At 40.4% G+C, this 24170-nt stretch overlaps 1 protein-coding gene across 1 annotated transcript; it reads left to right on the top strand.

Annotated features, from left to right (window-relative positions):
• The first annotated feature begins 3240 nt into the window (after positions 1 to 3240).
• ESM1 (endothelial cell specific molecule 1) lies at positions 3241 to 13067 on the top strand. Its single transcript, XM_064641238.1, has 3 exons — positions 3241 to 5018; positions 8900 to 9055; positions 11088 to 13067. The coding sequence occupies exons 1-3, from the start codon at positions 4718 to 4720 to the stop codon at positions 11186 to 11188; spliced, it is 558 nt and encodes a 185-aa protein (XP_064497308.1). The 5' UTR covers positions 3241 to 4717; the 3' UTR covers positions 11189 to 13067.
• The last annotated feature ends 11103 nt before the right edge of the window (positions 13068 to 24170 follow it).

Below are 24170 nucleotides of genomic sequence, written 5' to 3'. Positions count from 1 at the left end.
AATAGAATCGTAACCCATTTTTTCATAATTTTTCCGTGCTTATATCATCTACCTATTTACTGTGTGTGACAAATCCAGACTTGCTTGCCATGGAGAAAATTGACCGCTCTGCCATGCAGTAGAACTTTTCCACTGCTCTGTGATAATTTTTGCCTTTTGAACACCTTCTCCAAACACAGCAGAACTATTTGACTCTATTGATAAACAATAGAGTTGATAAACAATTTAAGGAAAGCCAGTGACTTCTGCTATGCAGATTATTATGGTGGTTGTAAAATCACTGGAAATAGCCATTCTATGCAAGGATGACACAGGGCAGAGATCCTGCAGTCAGAGCCAGGTCATGACTGGAACCCACTGAGGAAAAGGACTGTGACACATGGACTCAGTAGGCAGCACAGATCTGACAGGACCCAGCTCCATTTGCATGGCTGTAGGTTTGGAGGAAGAAACTCAGAGCAGAAATTATGTGCAGTAAGTTTGGCTAGCAGCACCCAGGCTGGACATGCCACATATTTGCATGTCACCTATGGGCAAGTATATTTTTAATATGCTCCAAACAAGCTGTGGTTTTCATTCCTGAGGCTCTCTGCAGATAACCCCACCATATCCAGTAATTTCTAAAATAGTTCCTGCAGTTTGTGCAGATGTAACCAGCTCACCCAGTTCTCTGCATAGCATCTGGTCTGCCTGGAGAAAGCATGTAAACACCTTTTGCCTTCAACAAGTAGGAAATGTCCCAAAGCATCTATTTTTACCAGAGTGAAGCTGAGTTGCTGTGTTACAGCTGAAACAAAGAGTAATTAGCAATTCATTGAAAAGATACAAGAAAAGAAATCATACAAAGGGGAGTCCTTGCCGCTATCTCACTTTCCTGATTCTTATGTCTTACTTCCTATTTCTGGCTTTTCATTTTGGACTTTGCAGCTCAGCTTCCTTTTGGTGTTTCCCTTTGAATTTTTGTCTCCCATATAGCATTGTGCTTATGTTTTTTTGTAAAGGAAGCCTGGGAAAAGGTTGGATCTTTCAGGAATGTGAGGTTACATATTTTTAGTTTAGGGACTGCCTTTTGGAAATGAGCAACAAGGGTCATGCTTTAAACCTTTTCCTATGTTTAAAGAGATATTAGTTCTTCCTGCTTATCCCAACTTTATGTATTCCAAAGACTGGGTAGCGACAGTGGCCAGAATGTTTGAGTTCAGAAGAGTTGAAGTGAGTATTTCGCTGTCTAAAGAGTAAAATCAATAAAGCCTATTGATCTAATGAATAGATTGCTCCCATATTTCAGCACAGACCAATCATGTATCATGAAGTATGTCATTCCATGGGGATTTTTAACAAGTGGGGTCAGACTATTCTTAAGTAGAACTTCAAGACCATCTCAAAGGCTGCTTTTGGTTGAGAAATAAATTATTTACAGAAGAACTAGAAAAATAGTGCTTCAGCTGGAAACACAGTTCACTGACACTGGATTGCTTGGTTCCCTGTAAAGCATTGAACCCAAGGGTTGAAACTTTTTTGCTTCTAGAAGGAATGCCAAACATTATACATGATGATGTAATTATGATGCAATCTGGCACCAAGACAATTAATACTGTAAAATTAGAAAAAAAAATTAACTCTGATCTGATCCAGAAGATATTCCACATTTAATGTGTATTTATACCACAAGTTAAATAATGGTGGCAAATTTTGTGCTGTTAATAGTTAGGGAAGCTTCATTAAATCCCATTGCATCAGTTTTCAAGGGAGAGATTAGTTTAGGGCTTTACAAGATCAAGCTTTTCATTAGAAAGAAAAGCTTAATGGATTCAACAGGTGAAACAACAGAGAAACATTAAAACCGGAGAGAGTGACATTGGATTTATTTCCCTACCTAATCAGTGGACAGTGTGGAAGATCATAGTATCATTATTTCCTCCATGATACTCATACATAAGCCAGACATCTATCTGTTCATATTGTTTTCTTCCATTACATGTATTTTTTAATCTATTGTAATAATTTGCTTTGGCTCCTAGCTCCAAGCACAGAATACAGTTTCCATCTTATTCCAAATAATATTGGCTAGTTGCTAGGGGAGTGTGCTGATTCTTTTACAATTGCTTTTCCTCACCACATCTGTCTGTAATTTTTCTATTTATCATCTCACTAGGACATTTTTCCTGTGAAAAATCCAAACGTGAAATATATCCCTTTCAGATCTTGTTTGGTGTTTTATACAAGGAGCATTTAATCTACATATTTACAGAATAGGATTTTACCAGCTAGTGGTTACTACCAGGCATAAATGCCTAAATGCATTTGTGGATGGGTCTGCACACTCCTCTGTTGTCTCCTCTAAGTGAGCAAGCAGGTATGAATTGAAGTGCAGGTGAATTAATTTAAGATTGAGTCTTCCTGCTCCTTGAAGTTTCATACACTGTCTGCAACCTGCTTCCTTGGGCTATTTCACCCTTGTTAGCAGATTTATCTGGGGTGTTGAAATGCTGACTGGCCTCAACTGTACTTCCTGTACCTCTGACTGAGGATGCTAAGGCATCTCTCCTCCACTGAGGAACTGCCCAGAGGGATTTATGCTGGCTCCTCAGTCCCACAGGTTACAGTCTGACCTATTATTATAAACCAATGTCAATTTTAGTTGATGCTGTGCCAGCAGACATGGGCAGCAATTTACAATTTTTGGCTGATCTGTCAACTGTGGAGGAGATGTTGAGATAAATTTCTAATTCATCTGCTCATTTTAACCTTATACTTTTGTTCCTCCACTGGTTTTAGCTGCAATGTTCATTTCCATATCTGAAGTGTTCCTTTCACTTCTCAGAGGATAGTTGCTTTGTATTTTGAAGATGAAGCTGTCCTACTACTGCTAATTGCTGTCATCTCATGGCTACCAATAGCACTTTCTTGGTTTATACAAAACCTCAACCTAATGCTTTAGTTTTTACACTTCAGGTCCATTAATTGCTCCAATTGTGAAGTGTGAGAATACATGTGAATATATGTGCACAATCTTGTGAACATAAACATATGCCAAGAGACAAATGTGATTAAAAGTACTGCATTTCATGTGATTATATACTGTATAGGATGGATGGCTGCAAATGTTTCACCAAGTGTCATCTCCCTTTGAAAAGTGCTAAATCCCTCCCTCTCCTCCCCTCCCCTTCTCTCCCCACATACCAGAAGCATACAAGAGTATAAAAAACCAACAATATGTTGGTTTTCCTCACCTTCTTCACAAGAGAGAAGAGTTAAGCATTTTGTTTCCTTTTCATCAATTAACATTTGCATTTGTGAAGGTTTTCCTGCTCTCCTGTATTTCCAGCAGAATCATTCATTTTATTTGGCAGCCTACTGGCAGTGTCTTTAGCCCGGTTGAGACACAGGATTCCCAAAGGGCAAGCTGGTCACACAGAGCTCAGTTTGCTTCGGTTCCCACTAACTTCCCTGGCAACAACTTTTGGTATTCAGAGGTTTACTTATGGCTAGCTTTATTCCTTTTTTCCTTTCCTGTAGATTTTTCCTTAGTGCAGAGATTGTCATATCTTCAGTGGCTCATCAGTTTCACTGGACTCTTCAGTTGTTTGCTGTTCCTTGTCAAGGCTCTGTCAGGATGAATAAAGACTAAGAGGGGAGACAGGGGAAATTGAGACTTGTTTTCTGTTTATTTACATTGATTTCATTGAAGAGCAACATCAGGACATCTCATAGAGTGTGTCAAAATAGAAGTGGTATAAAGTGGGGGAGAATCACCCCCCTGGATCAATGTTAAGTCTGTGTGGATGGTGCTGACGATGGATGGGGATTTCCCCTGTGGCTGTGAAGTTGTTGCAGCTCACTGATCATTCTCCTGAACTTCCTGTGGAAGATCCCACAAAATACTAATTTCTCTCTGACCAGTTTTTCATTCTAGCAATGATCTTTGAGTGAAATGTTTAATTAATCTCCACCTAAATACTGATTAAAAAGAGCTATTTTGATGGAGGCAGAAAAAACTACTGAAACATCTGAGCTTGGCTGTTAAATGACATGATCTCACTTAACTCCTTAAAGTAACTATCCACGTCACCTAAGAGGGTATGGCAAAGATTTATTCTATTAGAGGTTATTCTTTCAGCAGTGAGGTGATTCAATGTGATTTACTTCTGGCCGTATGAGCTATGATAGCAAGGCAGAGATCTCCTGTCAGCAGTGTGCCCAGCGTCAGAGCAATCCCTGTCCTGGAAGAAGGTATGTGACCTACTCAGGGTTGATTCCCCCCCTCCCCCCACTTCTGTGTGTGCTTTTTTTAAAAAAATCTTCCTCCTTTTTTTTTTTCTCCTTTTTCTTTTTTTTATTTTGGCAGACGTCCTTGAGCATTTGAAACGGATGTGAGAGAGTTTTTAGTCCTCATGCAAAACAACCAACTAAACATAACAGATTACATCAGCTCAGGCTTTTCAATTCCTGGATGGCAGCAGAGTGCTAATCCAACCTTCATCCTGGATTTCATAAACTGAAACAAGGGAGGCTGGCAGGAGCAGCGCTGCCGGATTGAGGAAGCTGACGACGGTGCAACATGTGGGCAACACACTTTATAAAGCTCATAAACTTGTAGGCTGATGTGTGCAGCTACCACTTTGGATTCTGTACTGCTGCTTCCCTCAGCAAGAGGCACCAGCAGGCTCAGCACTAAAACCTGCTCTTTGGGACGGAGCATTTACCCCTGCAAGACATGAAGGGCTTCCTGTTTCTCACACTCCTCCTGATGCCCGTGCATGCTGGAACTGCTTGGAGTGCGAAATATGCAGTAGATTGTCCTGAGCCCTGTGACAGTAACGCATGCAAAAGTACCTTCCGCTGTAAGCGAACGGTGCTGGATGACTGTGGCTGCTGCAGAGTCTGTGCAGCTGCTCTGGGGGAGACTTGCTATCGTACAGTCTCGGGTATGGATGGTGTCAAGTGTGGCCCTGGGCTGAAGTGCCAGTTTTACACTGAGGAGGATGACTTTGGTGATGAATTTGGTATCTGCAAAGGTAACAATATTCACTTTGCATGCACCCACTGTGGTGATTTGACAGAAACCTACATGTGAGCTTGCCTCCTGCTTGAAAGGTCTAAAGTGGGATTTTTCTGGAAAGTAAAAAATACCTACTGGTATTAGAAAGTGTTACAGGTAGAGGGGCAGGGTTATTAATGTGAGAATATTGTTTAGACTTGGGGACATGTGTGAGGAAACACAGACAGGATGTGCTCAGAGATGAGATTTTTGACTGGGACTTGGGAGACCCAGACACTAGTCCTGATGTTTCCACTGATTTGGTGGGTGGCTTTCTTTAAATTGCAAAGACTTTAATCCTGCAAGTCCAACCTTGTCACAGGGTTCCTGCCCCTGCTGCATTCTCTGTGTGTGATGTTCCCTCTGGCACTGCCAGCTGCATGCCCAGGGACCAGGTGCTCACTCTGAGGTCTGGGAGATGGAGATAACAGCACGGCCTGAGTGCCTCAGGGACATTGCCGTGTTTAATTTAGTCCTGCTGTTGAGAGGCTCAACTACCCTAGGGTCAGGGAAGGCAAACAGTGACCCTCCTCCCTGAAAGATGGGAATAACAGAACAGAGACTGTGAGATGCGCAGCCAACCACTGCTTTCAGCTTATTCCAGGTATGCTGCATGCTAAATTCTTTAGTCAGAGGCTAAAATGGTGTTTTTCGTTTGAGACCTATTGTCACTCCATGCAACATCCAGAATCTTTAAAAGGAGAGGAGGTATTATGCTAATACGTATGATGACAATTTTAAAAAATGAACTATTTTTAAAAAAGAGTTTGCAAAGCATGAATGCAGTGGGTTTTCCTGTGTTTGTGTGCCACTTCAGTAAGTAAATACAGATAAGTCTTAGAATAACTTCCTTAAAAGGAGAGATGTCTTGGCAGTTAAATATCAGGAGTATTAATAAACTCAGTTAAAGTAATGTCTTAGGACCAGATGCTGCAGAAATCATTCAGGCTGACTTACATATAGAACACACTTACTTACAGTATTTAAAAACAAATTCATGTGCATGGTTGAGTGCCAAACCCAAATACTAATTTTAGTTCTAAAGACTAGAACTTAGGCATAAAGATCATATTTTTTGTGCATTCATGAGAAAAGTATGTTACTGAGATAGTTGGTTGATCTTCACTTTATTAAAAATTACCACAGTGCAAGATCCTGCCTATAATTCTTTTAACAGTTCCTTGGATTTAGTATATACTTTTCAGTTTCCTCATAGGAATTTCTTTGCAATAGTACACTTTGAATAGGAAAAAAGAAATATTGAGGGACATGAGATCTGAATCCCCATACTGAATCTTGGATACTCTGGAGAAAATGAAAAGTAAAATGTTTGGGGTTTTCTCCCATTCAGTCAGTGGAAGAAGTCTTATAAATTTCAATAAAACCATATCTTGACTTAGAATTGTAAATTTGTCTTTAAAGCTTATATTCCTCATATATTTATTTGCACTAAATATTATAGATATATTTTCTAATTATTTTTCTTTTTTCACCTAAGCTCTGAGGTAGCACAACCTTTCTCTGTACATATGAGAATTTGATTAGGCAAAGTATGGGTCCAAGTATTATTATTTTATATATGCATTTACAGCTATGATACCAGGTCATTCACTCATTTTAATAATTTCTATGTTTGTAGTAAATGATAGATTCAGGATAGCTAAATTCTCTCTAGCTTCCTGCAAATAGTTTACTTTGAAGTTCTGAAAAATTGATCTGAACTCTCTGTTCTTCAATTTCTTTTTTCTAAAATGGGCAGTATATGTTTCAGAACAATTTTTGGTTACTTTTATTACTATAAGAGTGCATCATATTATTGTCAACAACGTCATTCTTGTCCTAAACAGACTAAAGGAATACTAGTGCTCTTGCTTCCCTTAAATCACTGGGAGCTATTAGCAATACATTTAGGAGCAGGCTACTGCCAAACAAAACCTTCTAGTTGTAAAATTGACTCAGACTTGAGTTTCATCAAATATGAAGAGCAGCATCAATGCCAGGATTTTTCCACACAGAGCCAAGTGCTTTGGGCTCAGTCTTGTTTCCATGTTGTTGCGCACAGCTTTACATCCCAGCTCTCCAGGCTGAGTACCTGCAGCAGGCAGATTGATGCTCCATGTAGTGTGAGCTCTTCACTTGTCTACCAGGGAGGATGTGCACACAAAACTTGTTTCACTTCAGCAGGATTATGGTTTAGTTTTATGTGATCAAGCAGCACGTCAAAGAGTGTCCTTCTTGGGAAGGGGTGTATGTTGAAGCTCAGTATGGTTTTCCAGGGTGGAGGGACTCACTGTGTAGTCAGTTTAAAGGAACTGGTTGATTTTCTAGGGCTTTTCATTTATAAAACATACCTTTTGTATTTGCAGAGAATCGTAACATTTTGGCTTCACTTTAGTGCATTAGACTGTTTTTCAGATTGCCCAGGCTGCATAGGAAAACTAAATATTTGCACTGACTTAAGAGGACTGGACAAACTGAGAAGGACAACCCTATTGCGAGGTGATACATGCACGGAAACTATGTTTGGATCAGGAGGCCCCAGAGCTGAAAGTGTGAGACAAAATGAGGGAGAAGTATCATTTGTGCATATTATGGTCACCTTTCTTAAGGTTTTTATGGAAGCCTGGGCTAGATGGTTCCTTGGTGCAGTCCTTTATTGGTCATTCATCTATGCTTAGGAGGTGAATCCAAAACTCTCTAGACATTGCCATTTAAGGTGACCGTGTACCCTGTGTTGGCAAGGATAGTCTGAACATAAAGACCTTTCTCCTGGGATAGCTCAAACTTCTCTTAGGAATGGTCTCATGTTTGGGGGTTTGGAAAGGACATGTTGGTCATGGATTTTTCTTGGCTCCATCTTTTCAGCAATGGTCCTGGTATGGTACCCTCTTCAACAGCAAGGCAGAGGAAGACAAGAGCTGTGATCCCTAGTTTAAACGCTGGGAAGTTATGCAATCCAACAAGTGATATGTGTCAGCTATGGGACAGGGCAAATCCCCTGCACCTGACTTAATTTTCTTTGGAAAACATTCAGTCCCATCTTAGCAGCTGTTCTTTGGTGCTTCTCCACAAGCTTGCTCAAGGATGGGAGGTTTGAACTGGGGCTTTGACCATTGCGGTACAACCAAGGAGTCGTCCCAGTGCTGGTGATCCCTTCGAGGATACTCAGGGTATGGCTGGAGACATAAGTGAGCCATGGTAAAACAGACCTGTCTGTCTGCCACGGTAAAACAGACCTTTGCTGTCTGAGAAGCTGTTGGATAGAAGAAGGCTCTTCCCTAGGAGCCAGTAGCATCTACAGGCAGAGAGTGCATTTGCTGGATAGCTCCTCAGGGTCAGGTTGCATCCTCCACCCAGAGAGAAGGCAGAGGCCCTGGCAACAGTAGTCCAGTACCAGCAACAGATTGCAGCTCTAAGTCATTACAGTTATGTAAGTCAGACAATACCATGCCCAAGAGTGAATTCAGGGACTTTCTGGAGTCACCTTCATTTCTAATTCTTAATTTCTAAATCCAATGCTAGTCCAATTTTGACTGCATCCTCTGTGATTACATACTTATATATTGTATATTGCTTTTAACTTGAATTTTAATACTAAGAGAGTTTCAGAGAAGGATTACTGATAGGACTTTTTTAAATAAGTTAGAGGAAACAAAATTATTTATATGATGTGTGTCAAGGTTAGTTAATACTGGAAAATACTTGTAAAAAGCAGTCATCATGCTGAAATCTTGTAGCTAGGGTTTAGCTGACCTCCACTCAAAGGTTTTCCACTTTCAAGGACATAAGCAGGCCAGCTATCAACACAGATGATGACTTGGATCACTGAGAACCACTTTGCTATAATTTTTTTTCCAGAGTGTCCCTACGGTAGCTATGGAATGGAATGCAGGAAAACATGCAACTGTCCCTCTGGCATCTGTGACAGAGTAACAGGGAAGTGTTTGAAGTTCCCATTTTTTCAACTGTCTGCTTCAAAGCCTCCCAATCGACGAAAAATAATTTCACACACAGGTAAGACTTTGTGGGGCAGCTGATTTTAGCAGAAAACACCTTGTCCATGATCTACTGCCATGCTGTGTACACTGTGTGTGAGTGATGTGTACTTTGGTGGAGCTGTGCAAAACGCTCACAGCACAAGGTACGTTACTTTTTCTTATTGGCAGCTCACTTAATATGTGGCAAGGACTTAGATCGTCTGTGACACATCATAAAAACATTTTGGAATCTTAAACATGGGTAAAATACTTTGTAGCTCTTTCATGTGCCAACACTACAACATCATCTGTGCAATTGGAGGCTAGGGTTTGCATTAGTCAGTTCAGATGTGATAGATAACATGTAGCTGCTTTGTGTAGAATAGGATTTCACTGCTAGCTAACTGCTAGCTAACATGGTAAAACCAACATTTTTTTTTTCCCCATAAAGACAGAACTTTATATGTTTTCAGTTGTCAGTGAACGGTTTTATGAAAAGTTCTATTGTAGTAATTTGTCACAGTGTCTCTGGAATAAGTTCTTACCTTTACAATTATGTTTGAAGCTTCTAACAGATCTTTCCAGAATTTAAAAAAAAAAAAAAAAAAAAGAAAAGAAAAAGGAATGTGAGAAACTAAAGTGATTTTGAGGCGGGGAGGAAAGATCACTGAAGCGTTTAGATCTGGGATTAAAAATTTTCCCCTTATTTTCCACCTGATGATACTGAGGTATGTTTGACTGAATAATGTTTACTTTAAATATAAACACAAACCAAAATAAATACAAATGTGAAGAGAAGTTAAAAAAAAATTAAAAAATCAGAGACTTAATCCTAGAACTACTGGGAGATTTATAAGACTTCATCCAAAGGTCTTTGGAGTTTATTTCTTTTCCAAGTGCAGTTTGTGTGCCTTATTTTTATTCCTGTTATATTAAGCTAGCTAAAGTTTGCTGCCTTAATACATGATTTATCTTTCCCCCCTTCTCTGTTTAGAGAAAGTTAGATGGAAGCAAACTTTCTCAACTTATGCTTATATCACATTTAAAATCATATTTTTTTGTATCTAGCCCATATTCAAAATCTTTCCAGGCAGCCTTATTTTCATTGGTTCCTCCTCCCCTTCCCTCTTTCGCCCTTGCCTTTGGTCCCAAACCATCTGCTGCCCCTAAATTTAACAGCTTGTCTGATCACAGCCATGATGAGATATTTACCACATAGAAACAAAGATTGGCTTTTACACCTGCAAAGGTTTCATACTGACTTCTGTCCTTCCAGAGGTCACTGGAAGCAGATAGAAGACACTGGGTGGTACTCCATGGGGTGGTCACACAGAGTTTCATTTAATAATGGCTTTCTGAGGTAGCTAAGGCATCTATGAGATCTTCACTGTATTAAAACAACTGCAAATGTTTCTGTATTTTAAACAGGCAAGTTTCTGACCCATATGTTTTATAAAAACATTATGGCTACACATATCCTAGTAAAATGAAGGGTGTCAGAGTGTGTTCCTGTGCATTGCAATTTGACCCCTGCACAGTCAAACAGTAGGGCAACTGATGGCATGCTTTGTCCCAGCCCAGCTAGCTGTGCCAAACAACCTCAGCCACAGCTCAGGAATCAGGCTCAGCCAGAGACTGTTTCCAGTTGACAAACTAGATATCATTTTATCCTATTTTTGGAGAGTGAGAGAGTTTAGTGGCATGCACCAGGCTATTCCATACTAGCTGGCCGTAGTCAGAGAATAGCTCCAGGTGCTTTAATTTGCTGCTGTAGCTGTTGAGGATATGTTGCTTAGTCCCATGTCACACTGGAGCAAGTGTTACAGTCAGAACTGGAAACTGAAGTCACATCATCAGCCTCATGCTTAAACTATTAGAAAACACATCTGACTCATGTCTTAATTTGGCAGAAATTTTGCAACTAGGTAATTGGAGGCATTTAGGGAGATTTTTGCAAATTTGCCAGTATAAGGTTTTTCTGAAGTATTCCAAAAAGGAGGGACATTGCTGAACAATATTTTAATGCTCTTATGTTTGTGAAATCCACCTTTATTTTTGTATCTTTTCAGACAATGACATGGCATCAGGGGATGGAAATTCTGTAAAAGAGGAATTTGCTAAAGAGAAAGCTATTCACCCTCCAATAATGAAATGGCTAAATCCTCGCTGATATTTGCTTACACTTGTAAGACTTTCAAGTGAATGCATTTCCCACAGATTAATGAATATGCAACAACACACTTTAAGAACAAAGTAGATCTATAGCATATGAAAATGTAATCTCTGAAGGTCAATTGTGATCTGTTTTTAATGAGAAAAATGTTTACTTTAAAATAGACTGTACAGTGTATATGATTTTTGATATTTGTTTTGATAAGTATTTGAACAGAAATGTATTGTGGATTCTTGAATGTATAGTAAAACTGAAAACCTAACATGATCATTTAAATAATGCCAGAGGCCAACTCCTACAGCCAGAGGCTGGGAAAGCTCTCACTGAAATCATGGGACAGTTTGGGTGAGTGATACTATTGACGTGGAGCCAACATGAAAGAAACAAATCCCAGGACAGAAAGCAACACCCCTGAATCTCAATAATAATAACATGGGAGAACAACAGTGTGATTAAATTAACCAACATTAGTTGCTAGTAATTTTCTGGGTTTTGGAAGTTTGGTGACAATTCCTTGGAGATAAATATGCCTTTTTTCAGTGAGAATAGACCCAGCACTTCAGTTTATACATTATGAATAACTTAGACAAAACACTGCAGACATATATAGTATTTAGGTGGATTTCTAAAGCTAAATTTTGTACAGAGAAACAGCAGATTGGTAAATTCTACTGATTTGTAGAAGGGGATCTGAAACAAAAGAAGCTGCTTACCATTATTTAAATATATATGTTTCTATAAACCAACTAATTAGTGCCATTAAGATGACATCTGCATTTTTTGGAGAAGAGTGGGTCCAATGCAAGAGGCCAGCAAATGGACCTTTATATTTTCCACCTTGATTGTCGGCTACAGCCCAGATCTGATTCACAAGGAGTTTATTTGATCTAGTGTAGGGAAGACTCAGACCCTCATCAAGTAGTAGTTCAGCCAAGACTACAGTATTTTGGTATCCAGTACTTTGTGTCTCAATTGCATGAGCAAGCTGTCCTGTTTCAGCCAGGAGAATAACTTATATGTGTTAGTGTGTTGCAGAACTGGCAGACCCTCATTCAGTCCAAACAGGACGGATGATACATGTGTAAGTCGAAAATCACCACTGAGGTGGATTTGCTAATATGTCTGGAAACAACCAGATACTCAGATAATAGAAATTGGTGTAGCTGTGTCAATGAACCTGGATTGTGTGAGTTTAGAAATTGCCTTGAAACGCAGAGCACTCCCATTGGAAATCTGGTTTGAATTGAATAATTCCTTTGAAATTGATGTGAGCTTTGACAATGACTTCAGTAAAAGAAGGAACATATAGTTCAGCAGCCAAAATCTGAAAACATACTTTTAAACTAGGAACAACAGAAACTTTTGAAGAGTTGATCCAAGGCCAACAGCTGTGGAAGCAGGATGCTTTCACCAGGGAAAGCAGAGATTAATCGTGCTGCTCTACAACAAGAGGATGATGACAACAATAGACATCCAGACATCAGTACAGCAGTGCAGGCTCTCCTGCCATGGTAATTGGAGACATATGAATGTAAATTTCAAACTAGCATATACCACATTTCAACTTGTGTTGAATGTTAGGGTCTGAGAGGGAGCAATTTTATCTTGGGCTATTTAAAAGCAAGTGTATTGATTCTCATCTACTGATATCAAAAGTAATTTTTTCTTGATTTCAGTGAGAGCAGGATCAAATCCACAGTCCTTGAGCAGATGATGACAATCATTTAAAGAACATAGTAAATATTGCATACATTATTAATATTTTGCAAGTGTCATAAATGGCATTATGAGTTCTTGAATGTAAAACTAATAAGCTGGTTGGTTTTAAAAAATGTAAGATTATTACTGTTCAATTAAAAAAAAACAACTGAAAGCATCACTGTCTATTGTGTCGATCTATTGATGATAGAGTAAGACTGATGGTGATGGCACAGCCACAGTGCATGCAGATTAGGCACAGTTTTGCTCCCAAATCCACAGAAACACTTTCACAATGGCTGCATCTATTTCAGCTGAAGCTGAGTGGTAGCCCGTGTCCACAATGACTTGTGTCCATACCTTTCAACCACTTTCATCTCCAAAATGAGGTGGCTGGATCCAAGTTGCCTACCAGGGACAGCCACTCCTTGGTCAACCCCAGAACAAGAAGGGTTTGACAGTTGCCCTGCTGGCCTGGCCACCACCATGCCAGGGACCATTTAGCCCTGGAGAAGTGCCTACAACTCCTTTACACTGTTTCATTTACCCTAAAGTAGTAACCTGTGAATCCAGACCTATAAGTCAGGAGAAAGGAGAAGATGGAGAGGGATGCCTTGCAGACAATTTTGGATGATTTCTACACTTCTTCATCAAACTTATAAAATGCTTTTGCATTTCTTCAGCTGCTCCAGTGATAGATTGCTCCACACAGAATAGACTTCAGACTGAAATTATAGTATAAGCAAATTTTCTCTCTTATCCTTTGAAATGTCTACCTGTTGCTACTAGTGACAATAGGACTACACCAGTATTTGAAATAATGCAACCACAGAATCATAGAATAGTTTAGACTGGAAAAGACCTTTAAAATCATTTGAGTTCAACTGTTAACCCAGCACTGCCAAGTCCACCACCATGTCTCCCAAATGCTACAACTAAGGTATCTCTTAAATACCTCCAGGGATGGTGACTCCACCAGTTCCCTGGGTAGCCTGGTCCAATGCTTGACAACCCTTTCCATGAACAAATTTTTCCTAATATACAATCCAAGCCTCCGCTAGCACAACTTCAGGTCATTTGCTCTTATCCCATCACTTGCTACCCAGGAGAAGAGACTGAACACCACCAGGCCACAATGTCCTTTCAGGTAGTTGTAAAGAGTGATAAGGTCACCCCTGAGCCTCCTCTTCTCCAGGCTAACCAACTCCAGCTCCCTCAGCAGCTCCTCACAGGACCTGTGCTCTAGACCCTTCACCAGCTCTATTGCTCTTGTCCGGACACACTCCAGCATGTCCATGTCTTTCTTGTAGTGAGGGGCCTGAAACTGCACATGGGATTTGAGGTGCCCAGTACCCAGTCAGGCGGACAGTCACTGCCCTGGTCGCACTGGCCACACTATTGCTGATCCAAGCCAGGATGCCACTGCCGTTCTTGCCCACCTGGTTACACTGCTGGATCACGTTCAGCTGCTGTCAACCAGCACCCGCAGGTCCTTTTCCACTGGGCAAATTTCCAGCCACTCTGCCCCTGGCCTGTAGCGCTGCCTGTGGTTGTTGTGACCCAAGGGCAGGACTTGGCACTTGGCCTTGTTCAACCTTATATCATTGGCCTCAACCTATCAATCTGGCCTGTCCAGATCCCTCTGTAGATCAACACTCTTGCCCTGCACTTCTTGCAGATGGTGCCGTCTGCAAACCTACTTGTGACATCCTTGCAGTCCTCATGAGTTGTCTGCCCCTTCTTCCAAAAGTCATAAACCCTGTTTTTTTTCCTGAGTTTCAGCCTCAGCTCTTGGTTCAGCCAGGCTGGTATTCTTCCCTTCTGGCTTGTCTTTTGGCAGACAGGGGTGTCCTGCACCTGTGCCGTTTGGATTTCTTTCTGAAGAATGTCCAGCCTTCCTGGACTCCTTTGCCCTTGGACATTGCCTCTCGAGGGACATGAAATGAGGTTCATGGAAATAAGGGCTTTTCACCAACCTCTTCTTTATTTTCCATCCTTTCATCTTTCTACCTCTCTGCCTACATCTCTCCTGGTTCTTCACTGTACACTTTAACTCATTTGCCCTACTTAGCAGATGTGGATTTTTTTTTAGACTTTTTTCCTTTCTTTACCCAACTCTGTGTTATAGGCATCCTCTTTGCATCTGACCTTTCCTTCCCACACAAGATTAAAGTTAAATATTGATGTTCTTCTCTCCTGAAGTAAAAATTGTGAGATGGTTCATCACAGAATGTGCTCCTGTCATCTACTATCTAAATTAGTTTTTAGTTTATTTCCAATATGACTATATATGGCAAATAGGCCTCATTTCTAGTAGGTAGAAATTATTTTCTCAGCTACTAAACTGTAAGCTGGTAATATATGCAAAGACTCTTATTTTTTATTTAATGTGCAACGACACTGATGAGAAGTGTTCCATAATGCAGTTTCTATTTTAGTCTGTATTATAGGGTGTTGCAGCCACCATCACATTTCAAACAATATATCATCAAGTGTTCTAGAGTAGTGTCTGAAATACACAGAATAGAGAAGTCTGAAATATATTCAGATATATTTCACCCACAATTCAAATAATATGTCATAAATATATTTCCAGCATAGATTGACTTTTAATGAAAAACAGCCTTATCAACACCAGCTGTGCAAAATATCTTCAACATACTTTAATGTCTGATTTTGTTATATAAAACATTCAAACTAATATCGTGAGATGTATCACTGCCTAATCACTAGAGTGTAATTAACAATATAAATTTGCCACTCTGATCTGCTGGACATAGATATTGAAGCAAACATACCAAAGTATATATTTTAAATTAAAATAAATGTATTATCACTTCTGTACATGCTTAGTATCTATTTAAATGGACTGTCAGGTCACAGCGGTGCTTTGAAAATATTTCCTGACACCTGCAAAATTGGTAAATATTTCCTGGTTTTGTTGTGTCTGTTGAAAATAGGAATTTTGCAAGTTGGACTGATAATTTGACAGGCACCACAATCTCCACTTTGTCTTAATGTGGTTTCTATTGGCGTTCGTGAGTGTCCAGGGAAACTGGGGCTGAAAAACCGGTATGTTCCGGCTTTTTTGTTCTTCCGAAACAGGCACCATCTATCTCCTGGGTGGCCACAGACCACGCACAACTCAGATGCGTGGCTTAATTTTTGCAGAATGCGTGAATTTAGCAATCTAATAGATGTTAATACAGCAAGACCTCTGAATGCTCTGTATAAACAAACTTGTGTTTGGATGAAGAAAAAGATAGAGATTTCCTTAACTTTATTAGGATGTGATGCTCCTGATCCTCCCTGATTCCCTCCCATCCACTGTGCTTCCAAAGTAGCTGCACCTCAGATCCCTGTGCTAGTTCCCTTCCTACTTTCAAAGGCTATTAAGTAAAAATTCAACTGAAATTAAGGGCAACAGTTGATTATGCATGACCTTATCTTCACCATTCTAAGGAGACACAGATTAATTTTTCATGAAATGACATAACTGATGCAGTCTTTCTGCTCTGCAAACACTGAGCCTAATAAAAGTGTTATTTGATAAACTGGGACAACTGAAATCCTATGAATATTACTTGAAAATATCTTTCTTCCTCACATGAGAAACATCTATTTTTGAAGAACAAATAATGGATTGGAATGCCATTGAAATCCAAACACAATATTAGTATGTTCCTGAAAAAAGAAAGGTACAATGCTGGGGGAGAATGCACCAGAGCCCTTGCAGCTGTGTCACACTTTCCTGTTTGTTATTTTTAGTTTTCCATTCATGGTCTTTATTTTGGGCTTTACTTTGCTTCCTATGCAGCTTCCCCTTAACTCCTGTATAGTTCTGTCTTACATATTTGAGGCATTTGGCTCTCTTTTTTTTTTTTCTTCAAAGGAAACCCAAGCAATGCTGTCCAGTTTCAGAAACTCATGTTTCTCTTGGCAGTGGTTGAGTTCTTGCTTTTCTAAAGGCATTTAGGAAATTTATGTTGCTAGTTTTCAGCTTTTAACATACTCAGGTTCCATAAGCATAAGAAGCATAAGCACAAGCAGCACACAAGGGAAGCTCAAGTCTGTTCTACAGTATGCCCTGGTCTTTGTATCTAAAAATCAACAGTATCTAGTCCCACATTAAAATTCCAGGATGGCATTCAATTAAAAAAAGCACATAAATGGGCTCTGGTGAAACATTAAATTCTAAAGAAGTTTTGTAGGTTTTCCCCCTTTATATATTGAAGTAGTCTTGTAGAGCCATATAACTGATCTGCAGAACAGAGAATGTTATAATCTCTTTAAGACATACCACAAATATCACATTACTGAACACTTTGATAACAGCCTGGGACCTATCTGCACAGAACTGGTTACGAACCTCAGCTGATGTTTAAAAAAATACAAAGTTTTTTGGGGAAAAGTTTTGTTTACCTCGCAACAAATTTCATTATAGGGGAATGCACTTCATTGCAGATATGCACTCAGAGACTCAGAATTCAGCAGCTACATGCTCAGTGCAAGAGGTGCTGTTAAAAACCTCAAAACTGAATCCCTTAGCACATTGAAACGGATTTCATGATTTCTTGGGACATGGCTCCCAACTGAGACTGAGAGCTTGAGGTTGGCAATATGAATACTACCTGACAGAAAGTACAAAACCAGAGGACACAGCAAAGGAGGGTGAACGATGAAAGCATGCTCTACTCCTTACTTTACAAAATCTCCTCAAACTGCTGAAATTTGGCTGCTACCATGTCAAGCAACAACATCTGGCTCCCTCTGGCCAGCATGAGGGCCGGCACTGCCAACCACAGCACCTTAACACCAGCACACCTGGCTTAACATCCATAAAGCAATGTTTGATGAAAACAATGCACAAATGCCCTGAGCATTAATTAAATTAATAAAGTAGATATAAATTAAATAATTACCAAGGCAACTGTGGTGGTTTGACCCTGGCTGGAGGCCAGGTACCCACCAAAGCTCCTGTCCACAACTGGACAGCAGAGAGAAAATATAATAAAAGGCTCATGAGTTGAGATAAGGACAGAGAAAGGTCAGTCACCGATTACTGTCATGGGCAAAACAGATTTGACTCAGGGAAATTAATAGAATTAATTACCAATCAAAAGCAGAGCAGGATAATGAGATGTAAACCGAACCTTAAAAAAAACACCTTCCCCTCACCCCTCTCTCCTTCCTGGGCGCTGTCTCCTCCCCTAGCATCACAGGGAGACAGGGAATGGGGGTTACAGTCAGTTCATCACACTGTTCCTGCTACTGCTCAGAGAGGGGAGTTCTTCCCCTGCTCCAGCATGGGCCACTCCCATGGGAGACAGTTCTCCATGAACTTCTCCAGCCTGAGTCCTTCCCACAGGCTACAGTTCACAAACTGCTCCAGTGTGGGTCCCTTTCCATGGGGTACAGTCCTTCAAGAACAGCTGGCTCCTGTATGGGTCCCACACAGGGTCACAAGTCCTATCAGGAAACCTGCTCCAGCATGGGCTCCTCTCTCCACAGGTCCCTGCCAGGAGCTGCTCCAGCATAGGTTTCCCACAGGTTCACAGCCCTCTTTCGAGTATCTGCCTACTCCCAGTGTGGGTCTCCTCCATGGCCTGCAGGTGGATCTCTGCATCCTGGTTTACTTCCATAGGCTGCAGGGGCACAGCTGCCTCACCATGGTCTTCCCCATGGGCTGCAGGAGAATCTCAGCTCCAGCATCTGAAGCATCTCTTCGCTGGCCTTGGTGTCTGCATTGTTGTTCCTCTCACAAATTCTCACTCTACTTTTCTGAGCACAATTGTAATACCTTTTTTTCTTAAATATGTTGTCACAGAGGTGTTACTGTCATTCCTGGTTGGCTTGGCCTTGGCCAGTGGTGGGTCTGTCCTGGGGCTGGCTTGCATTGGCTCTGCAGAACGTGGGGGAGGCGTCTTGCAGCTTTTCACAGAAGCTACCCCTGTAGCCACCCTGCTACCAAAACCTAGTTATGCAAACTCAATACAGCAACAAAGGCCATACCTGGGTCCAGATCTCTCCCAGGTTCTGACGGTGTTCAAGTCTGTAGCTAGCTTTGCTCTGTCTTGGATAAGTAGATAATCATAGTGTGGTGGCTGTTTTCTATTGATCTCCAGAGTGGACATATAAAAAGTAGAAGAAGGTGAGATCAGTCTCAGCTGACTCAAAAGGGCGAATACTGGGACACCTGGAAGCTGGTGACTTCACATAGGAAGTACATGGTGGCTGATCTCAACCCTTACACTTGGTAAGATAGAGCCATCTTCCATTGCTGCAGTAAAGAATGCACTATAAGCAGGGAGAAAGGTCATATTAGATGAGGCTGAAGATCCTTCTAGCCCAATATGTTCTTCATAATGATCCTTAGCTCCCTAAAGAAAACTGCTAGTCTTTTTCTCATGATGTCCTTGGGATCTGGCAGCTCTTTCCAGTGACCAGATCTATCGTAACAAGAAGACAGGGGACTGTTCTGGGAAGCACCTACCCCTGCAGGTAGCAGAGATGCTCATGCTGTGCCAAAAGACTCATCTGTGAATAGACCTGGTGAGAAGACCCCAATTTAGTCACTTCATGACTAAACTGTTGGTCCACATGCAGCTTCTGATTTCTTTTAGTCTGAGATAGGACGAATTCTTTGAAACCCTTGGTTTTCTGTGATTTCAAGTGACTTTTTAAGAAGCACCATCCAAGTTGTTCACAGCAAATCAGCAAGTTCAGCTGTGGGATTTGCATCTGCTCTTTTCATAGAATCACAGATTCAGAGAATCATAGAATGGCTTGGGGTGGAAGGGGACTTAAAGACCACTTAGTTCCGACCCTCCTGCCATGGGCAGGAACACCTTTCACTAAGACCAAGTTGCTCAGAGTCCCATCCAACCTGGTCTTGAACACTTTCAGGAATGGGGCATCCACAACTTCTCAGGGAAACCTGTCTCAGTGCCTCACCACCCTCACAGTAAAGAATTTCTTCCTAATATCCAACCTAAACTTACTCTCTGTCAATTTTAAGCCATTCCCCCTTGTCCTGTCACTACATGCCCTTGTAAAAAGTTTGCTTCCATCTTTCTTGTAGGTTCTCTTCAGTTACTGTAAGGCTTGCATGCTTCCATCACATACTGGGAGTTGCCACCCTTGAGATATACCTGGGCAGAATTCAGCTGAGCAGTACTCCCCCCTCCCACACCAACTCCCTGCATGCCTTCACAGAGTAGGGAATGTTTATCAACCCTTTCCAGTCACTTAATTTACAACAATTTTTTTAAAACCTTTTTTTTTCTTTTTTCTTAGGCTCTTAACTTTGCAGTAGTCTCAGTAATGCAAAGAAGAGATCAGGCTTAAAAGCTGTTGAAAGGCTGCATTTCAGGGGCGGGCTGTACTGTTGTAACCACATGACGTGGCAGTGGCTGGAATTAACAGGAGAGGAGAGGCTAAAGACCTTATTTCTCCAATTAAGCTTGAGCCTATAATCAGCTCACTGGCCATACACTGTCCTCTCTAACCATACACTGGATAAAAATTCTTTCTCGGGACACTTAATTTACTCAGAACAAATAAAATGCCAAAAATAGCTCTCTTGGCTGATCGATGTGAACTGTCTGGTTCCATGTGTAAGTTTCTGCCTGTTCCATGTGCTTTTATCCTGCAAACTACTGCACCATCAAAGTTCTAAAATGGTTTATTTTGTTTATTTATGTTATAAAACATTTGAATGATAAGACTGCTTCTTTTTTTTGTGGTATTTTCCCCCTTGTCATGTTAAAGCAAGGACATGGTGAAGAATTACAAAGTAACAGAGAAAGGGAAGAACTATATCATGTCATATTCAGGGAATCTTCCACAAAGACATGAAGTACTTCAGTATTACACGTGGAATTTGGTGAAAAAAAGATAGATACAATACGTAATATATGCATATAAACTGACATTTTTGTTTTATACAGTATCTGCCATTTTCCTTTCTGGGTTTGTAGACCTTGACAACCTTTGACTCAATCTTGCCTCCAATGAAGGAAATAGAAAAAATTTTGTACTGGAAAATGAATAACGAGAACAGTAGCACTGTCTGAGAAGTCTGAAATTGTGCAGCACTTCATGTGCTGTTTAGTAGCAGAGGGGGAGTCACTGCAAGAAAAACAAACATAAAACCTGGGTTAAGCATTCAATGGAGATAAATGCTGTTGTATTAAACTGTATTTATTTGTGTTTATTGGATGTTCTTTACTTTCCTGCATGCACGTGACCACCCTTAATGTACTTTCCCAATTTTTCAACCACTTCTACTCTCTGGAATGCACTGGATTTACAGCCAGGTCTCTTTTGTGAGTGAGAAATAAGGTCTGTCCATTAATGTGTGCAGGGAAGAGAGTTGGTGTGGGTTTTATTATGAATCAAAAAACATGCTCTCTATTTATAAAAACACAATATATCCTCACTCCACATAAACAATCTGGTCTTCAGGTGGAATGCAGCCAGAGGGGCTATAAATAGCACTCTCAATAAGAAAGGAGACAGAAGCATTGAGAGATCAACTGGCAGTGCTCACATAGGGAGAAACAGCAGATGAGCTACCTGTAGGTTTTGTGCTCCAAAAGTTCAGATGCAATGTCTATAGGATCTTACCGGAATCTGCACTGAACAGGTAGGAATATTTTTCTCCTGTAAACAATAGGGAGCCTTGTGTATTACAAAAACTTTTCGCCACTGTGTGGTGAGGTAGAGGTTCTTCCTCTACCATTTCTTGAGCATCTTGGAGTTGTTGATGTGTTTCCCTGGCTGCACTCACAGACAGAAAACCACTACAGTTTGAAGGCAGCAAGTAGATTTCTCAAGGAACATAAATTAAATCATAGAAAGCTCCTCTCCACAGCCCCTGCTCACATACCACTCTGAACCTGCTGGGACAGCAGAAGAACTCCAGAATAACAGATAACACCAATATCAGTTCCTGTTATAGTCCTAAGACATGCCGTAAAAAGCATTATATGTCCTGGGTTTTATTCTAATTCCCAAACTCATTGCAGTGGCAGGGAAATATGGAAGTCCTGCTTCTCTCCTCAAAACCAGGGCTGTGTCTCCTACAAAGCAAACAACATCCTCCACATCAGAACAAAAACTGAATAGAGAGATCATCAAAGCTGTATAAAAGCACCAGCTGCCCAGACACATACCATGACAGCAAAGCTATTTACCCAGGGATCCTTTCAGATGATTCAGGTCAATTCCATTGTATAAGTTTGAGACCTCATTGTCCCTTTCCCTCTCTGCTTCCCTGCTTTTGATTCATGCCATTGTTTCTAGGTAGACACTAAAATGCTTTGGGACAAAGACCATGTCTTCCTGTGAGCCTACAGAGAGTGAAGTACAAAGAAGTTCCAGTCCCATGCAGGGCTGAGCAAACCCATGTTGCTTTGAGAAATACAAATACATATAAACCCGGGCAGATAAGCATGTATATGTGCTAACATGTATACTCTAAATTTTGGTTATAGTCAACATGTATAGTGATGTATCACACCTGTAACTCACAATCCAAGTTCATTATCCCTGATATTTCCTCTATGACTCTAAGGCATGAGTTACACAGAATGAGAATCAGACTAGAAGTATAACCTTACACATGGGCCACATGCAGGTTGCCCAGAGAAGTTGTGGATGCCCTGTCCCTGAAGTGTTCAAGGCCAGGATGGATGGGGCTTGGACCAATCTAGTCTAGTGGGAGGTGTTCCTGCCCATGGCAGGTGGCTTGGAATTAGATGATATTTAGGTTCCCTTTCTACTCAAACCATTCTACGATTCTATGATATGCTATGTATCACTGCTGTCTCTATTAAAGTAGCTGTTTGAACTCCTATTTAATGTTCTCTTCTTGCCTCTTGCTGGGCTAAAGTATATTGAGCCTCTCTACTACGTTAATTTGTTTCTTCCTGTCTATTTTTTTTTTAATTCGTCTTATAAAAAGTTCTTCTATATATTTTTATCACCACGGATACTTTTTTTCAGGCTGCAGTTAAAGATATTTTGGCAGACAAATCGTGTTTCATGCTCCTCCAATTCTGCAAGACAAAATGACTTCTCATTCTAGAACTGATTATGTATTCCCTTTCCCATGTCACAGGTCTAAATAATTTTAACTACTTTTAAAATGTTTACTTCTTTATACTATTTCTGTCCAGTTCTTCTTCATAAGTTTCCTTCCATGATCTGGAACATATGAAAAAGAAAAAAGAAAAAAATAGAAGAAACATTGAGGCAGTGTTGAGAGCTGTGAAGCTTTTAACACTATAGTGCAATGACTATGTCCTACACTTGTAATAAAAAATAATAGCGATATTTACTCCTTGTATAATGATCACATCCTTATCTCTAAAGCACATTTCCTTTTCCTGTTTAAAGAGGAAGAAAGTGAGACCCAAAGTATTAATGTAACATAGCTGGGTTTACCCACCGGATGGGGGAGATCTGGAAACAAACTCAGGTCTCCTGTTAAAATCCTTGGGATGTTGAAAATCATTTGTCACTCTAAAACGTAAGCCTATGCCTTCAGATTTTTCCCCTTGAGGACGAATGGGTCTGTTTCTTCAGTGCTTCCCCAGTAAGTGCTACACAGAAGGCAAGTATGATTTGGTACAAGAGATGTACATGATCTGGTACAAGAGATGTAAAGACTGCAAAGAGTAAGTCTTGGCCATGGTGCCAAGTTTCCAAGCAGCAGCTGAAAATGTCGTCAGAATCTTTTCCTTGCCATCATGCCTTCATGAAAGGTAAATATTTTTCTTTCTGATCTGTACACTTAGCACTTCCAAATGTTTTCATCAGCCACATGGTGCTGTCTTCTTCTTGTTTGAAATAAATGATTCAGTCAAAAGCTATATTTGAGAAGTAGTCTATTACTAATAAAGTACATTTCAAAAAAAAGCAAAAAATCTTGTTTAAACTCAGACACTCATTACAAATGTGACAACAAATCTCTTTATGCTTGAAATTTTTATTTACCACTTGGATCGTTAAAATGAGGTATCATTTTGGGAAAAGAACTTTATTTGTGCCTTGCGAGTTGGAAGTATAAATTCCAAATTCTGTTGAGTCTTTCTGAGTTTGGGAAAAAGGCAATTGCCACTGAATTCATACACACAGACACAAACTTGAAGGGAGAAATAAAACCAAGTAAACATATAAAGCAAAAGCAAAGAGAAAACTGTAAAGCTACACCCATCAGTACTTACTGCAAGTGTCTCATCTTCCCTACAAGGTTGTGCCCTAGCCAGGTCCTGTC

The sequence above is a fragment of the Pseudopipra pipra genome, chromosome Z, assembly GCF_036250125.1.
Source record: "Pseudopipra pipra isolate bDixPip1 chromosome Z, bDixPip1.hap1, whole genome shotgun sequence".
Taxonomy (NCBI): Eukaryota; Metazoa; Chordata; class Aves; order Passeriformes; family Pipridae; genus Pseudopipra; species Pseudopipra pipra.
The sequence above is the reverse complement of the archived record's forward strand: the minus strand, read 5'-3'. Positions and strand labels throughout refer to the sequence as shown.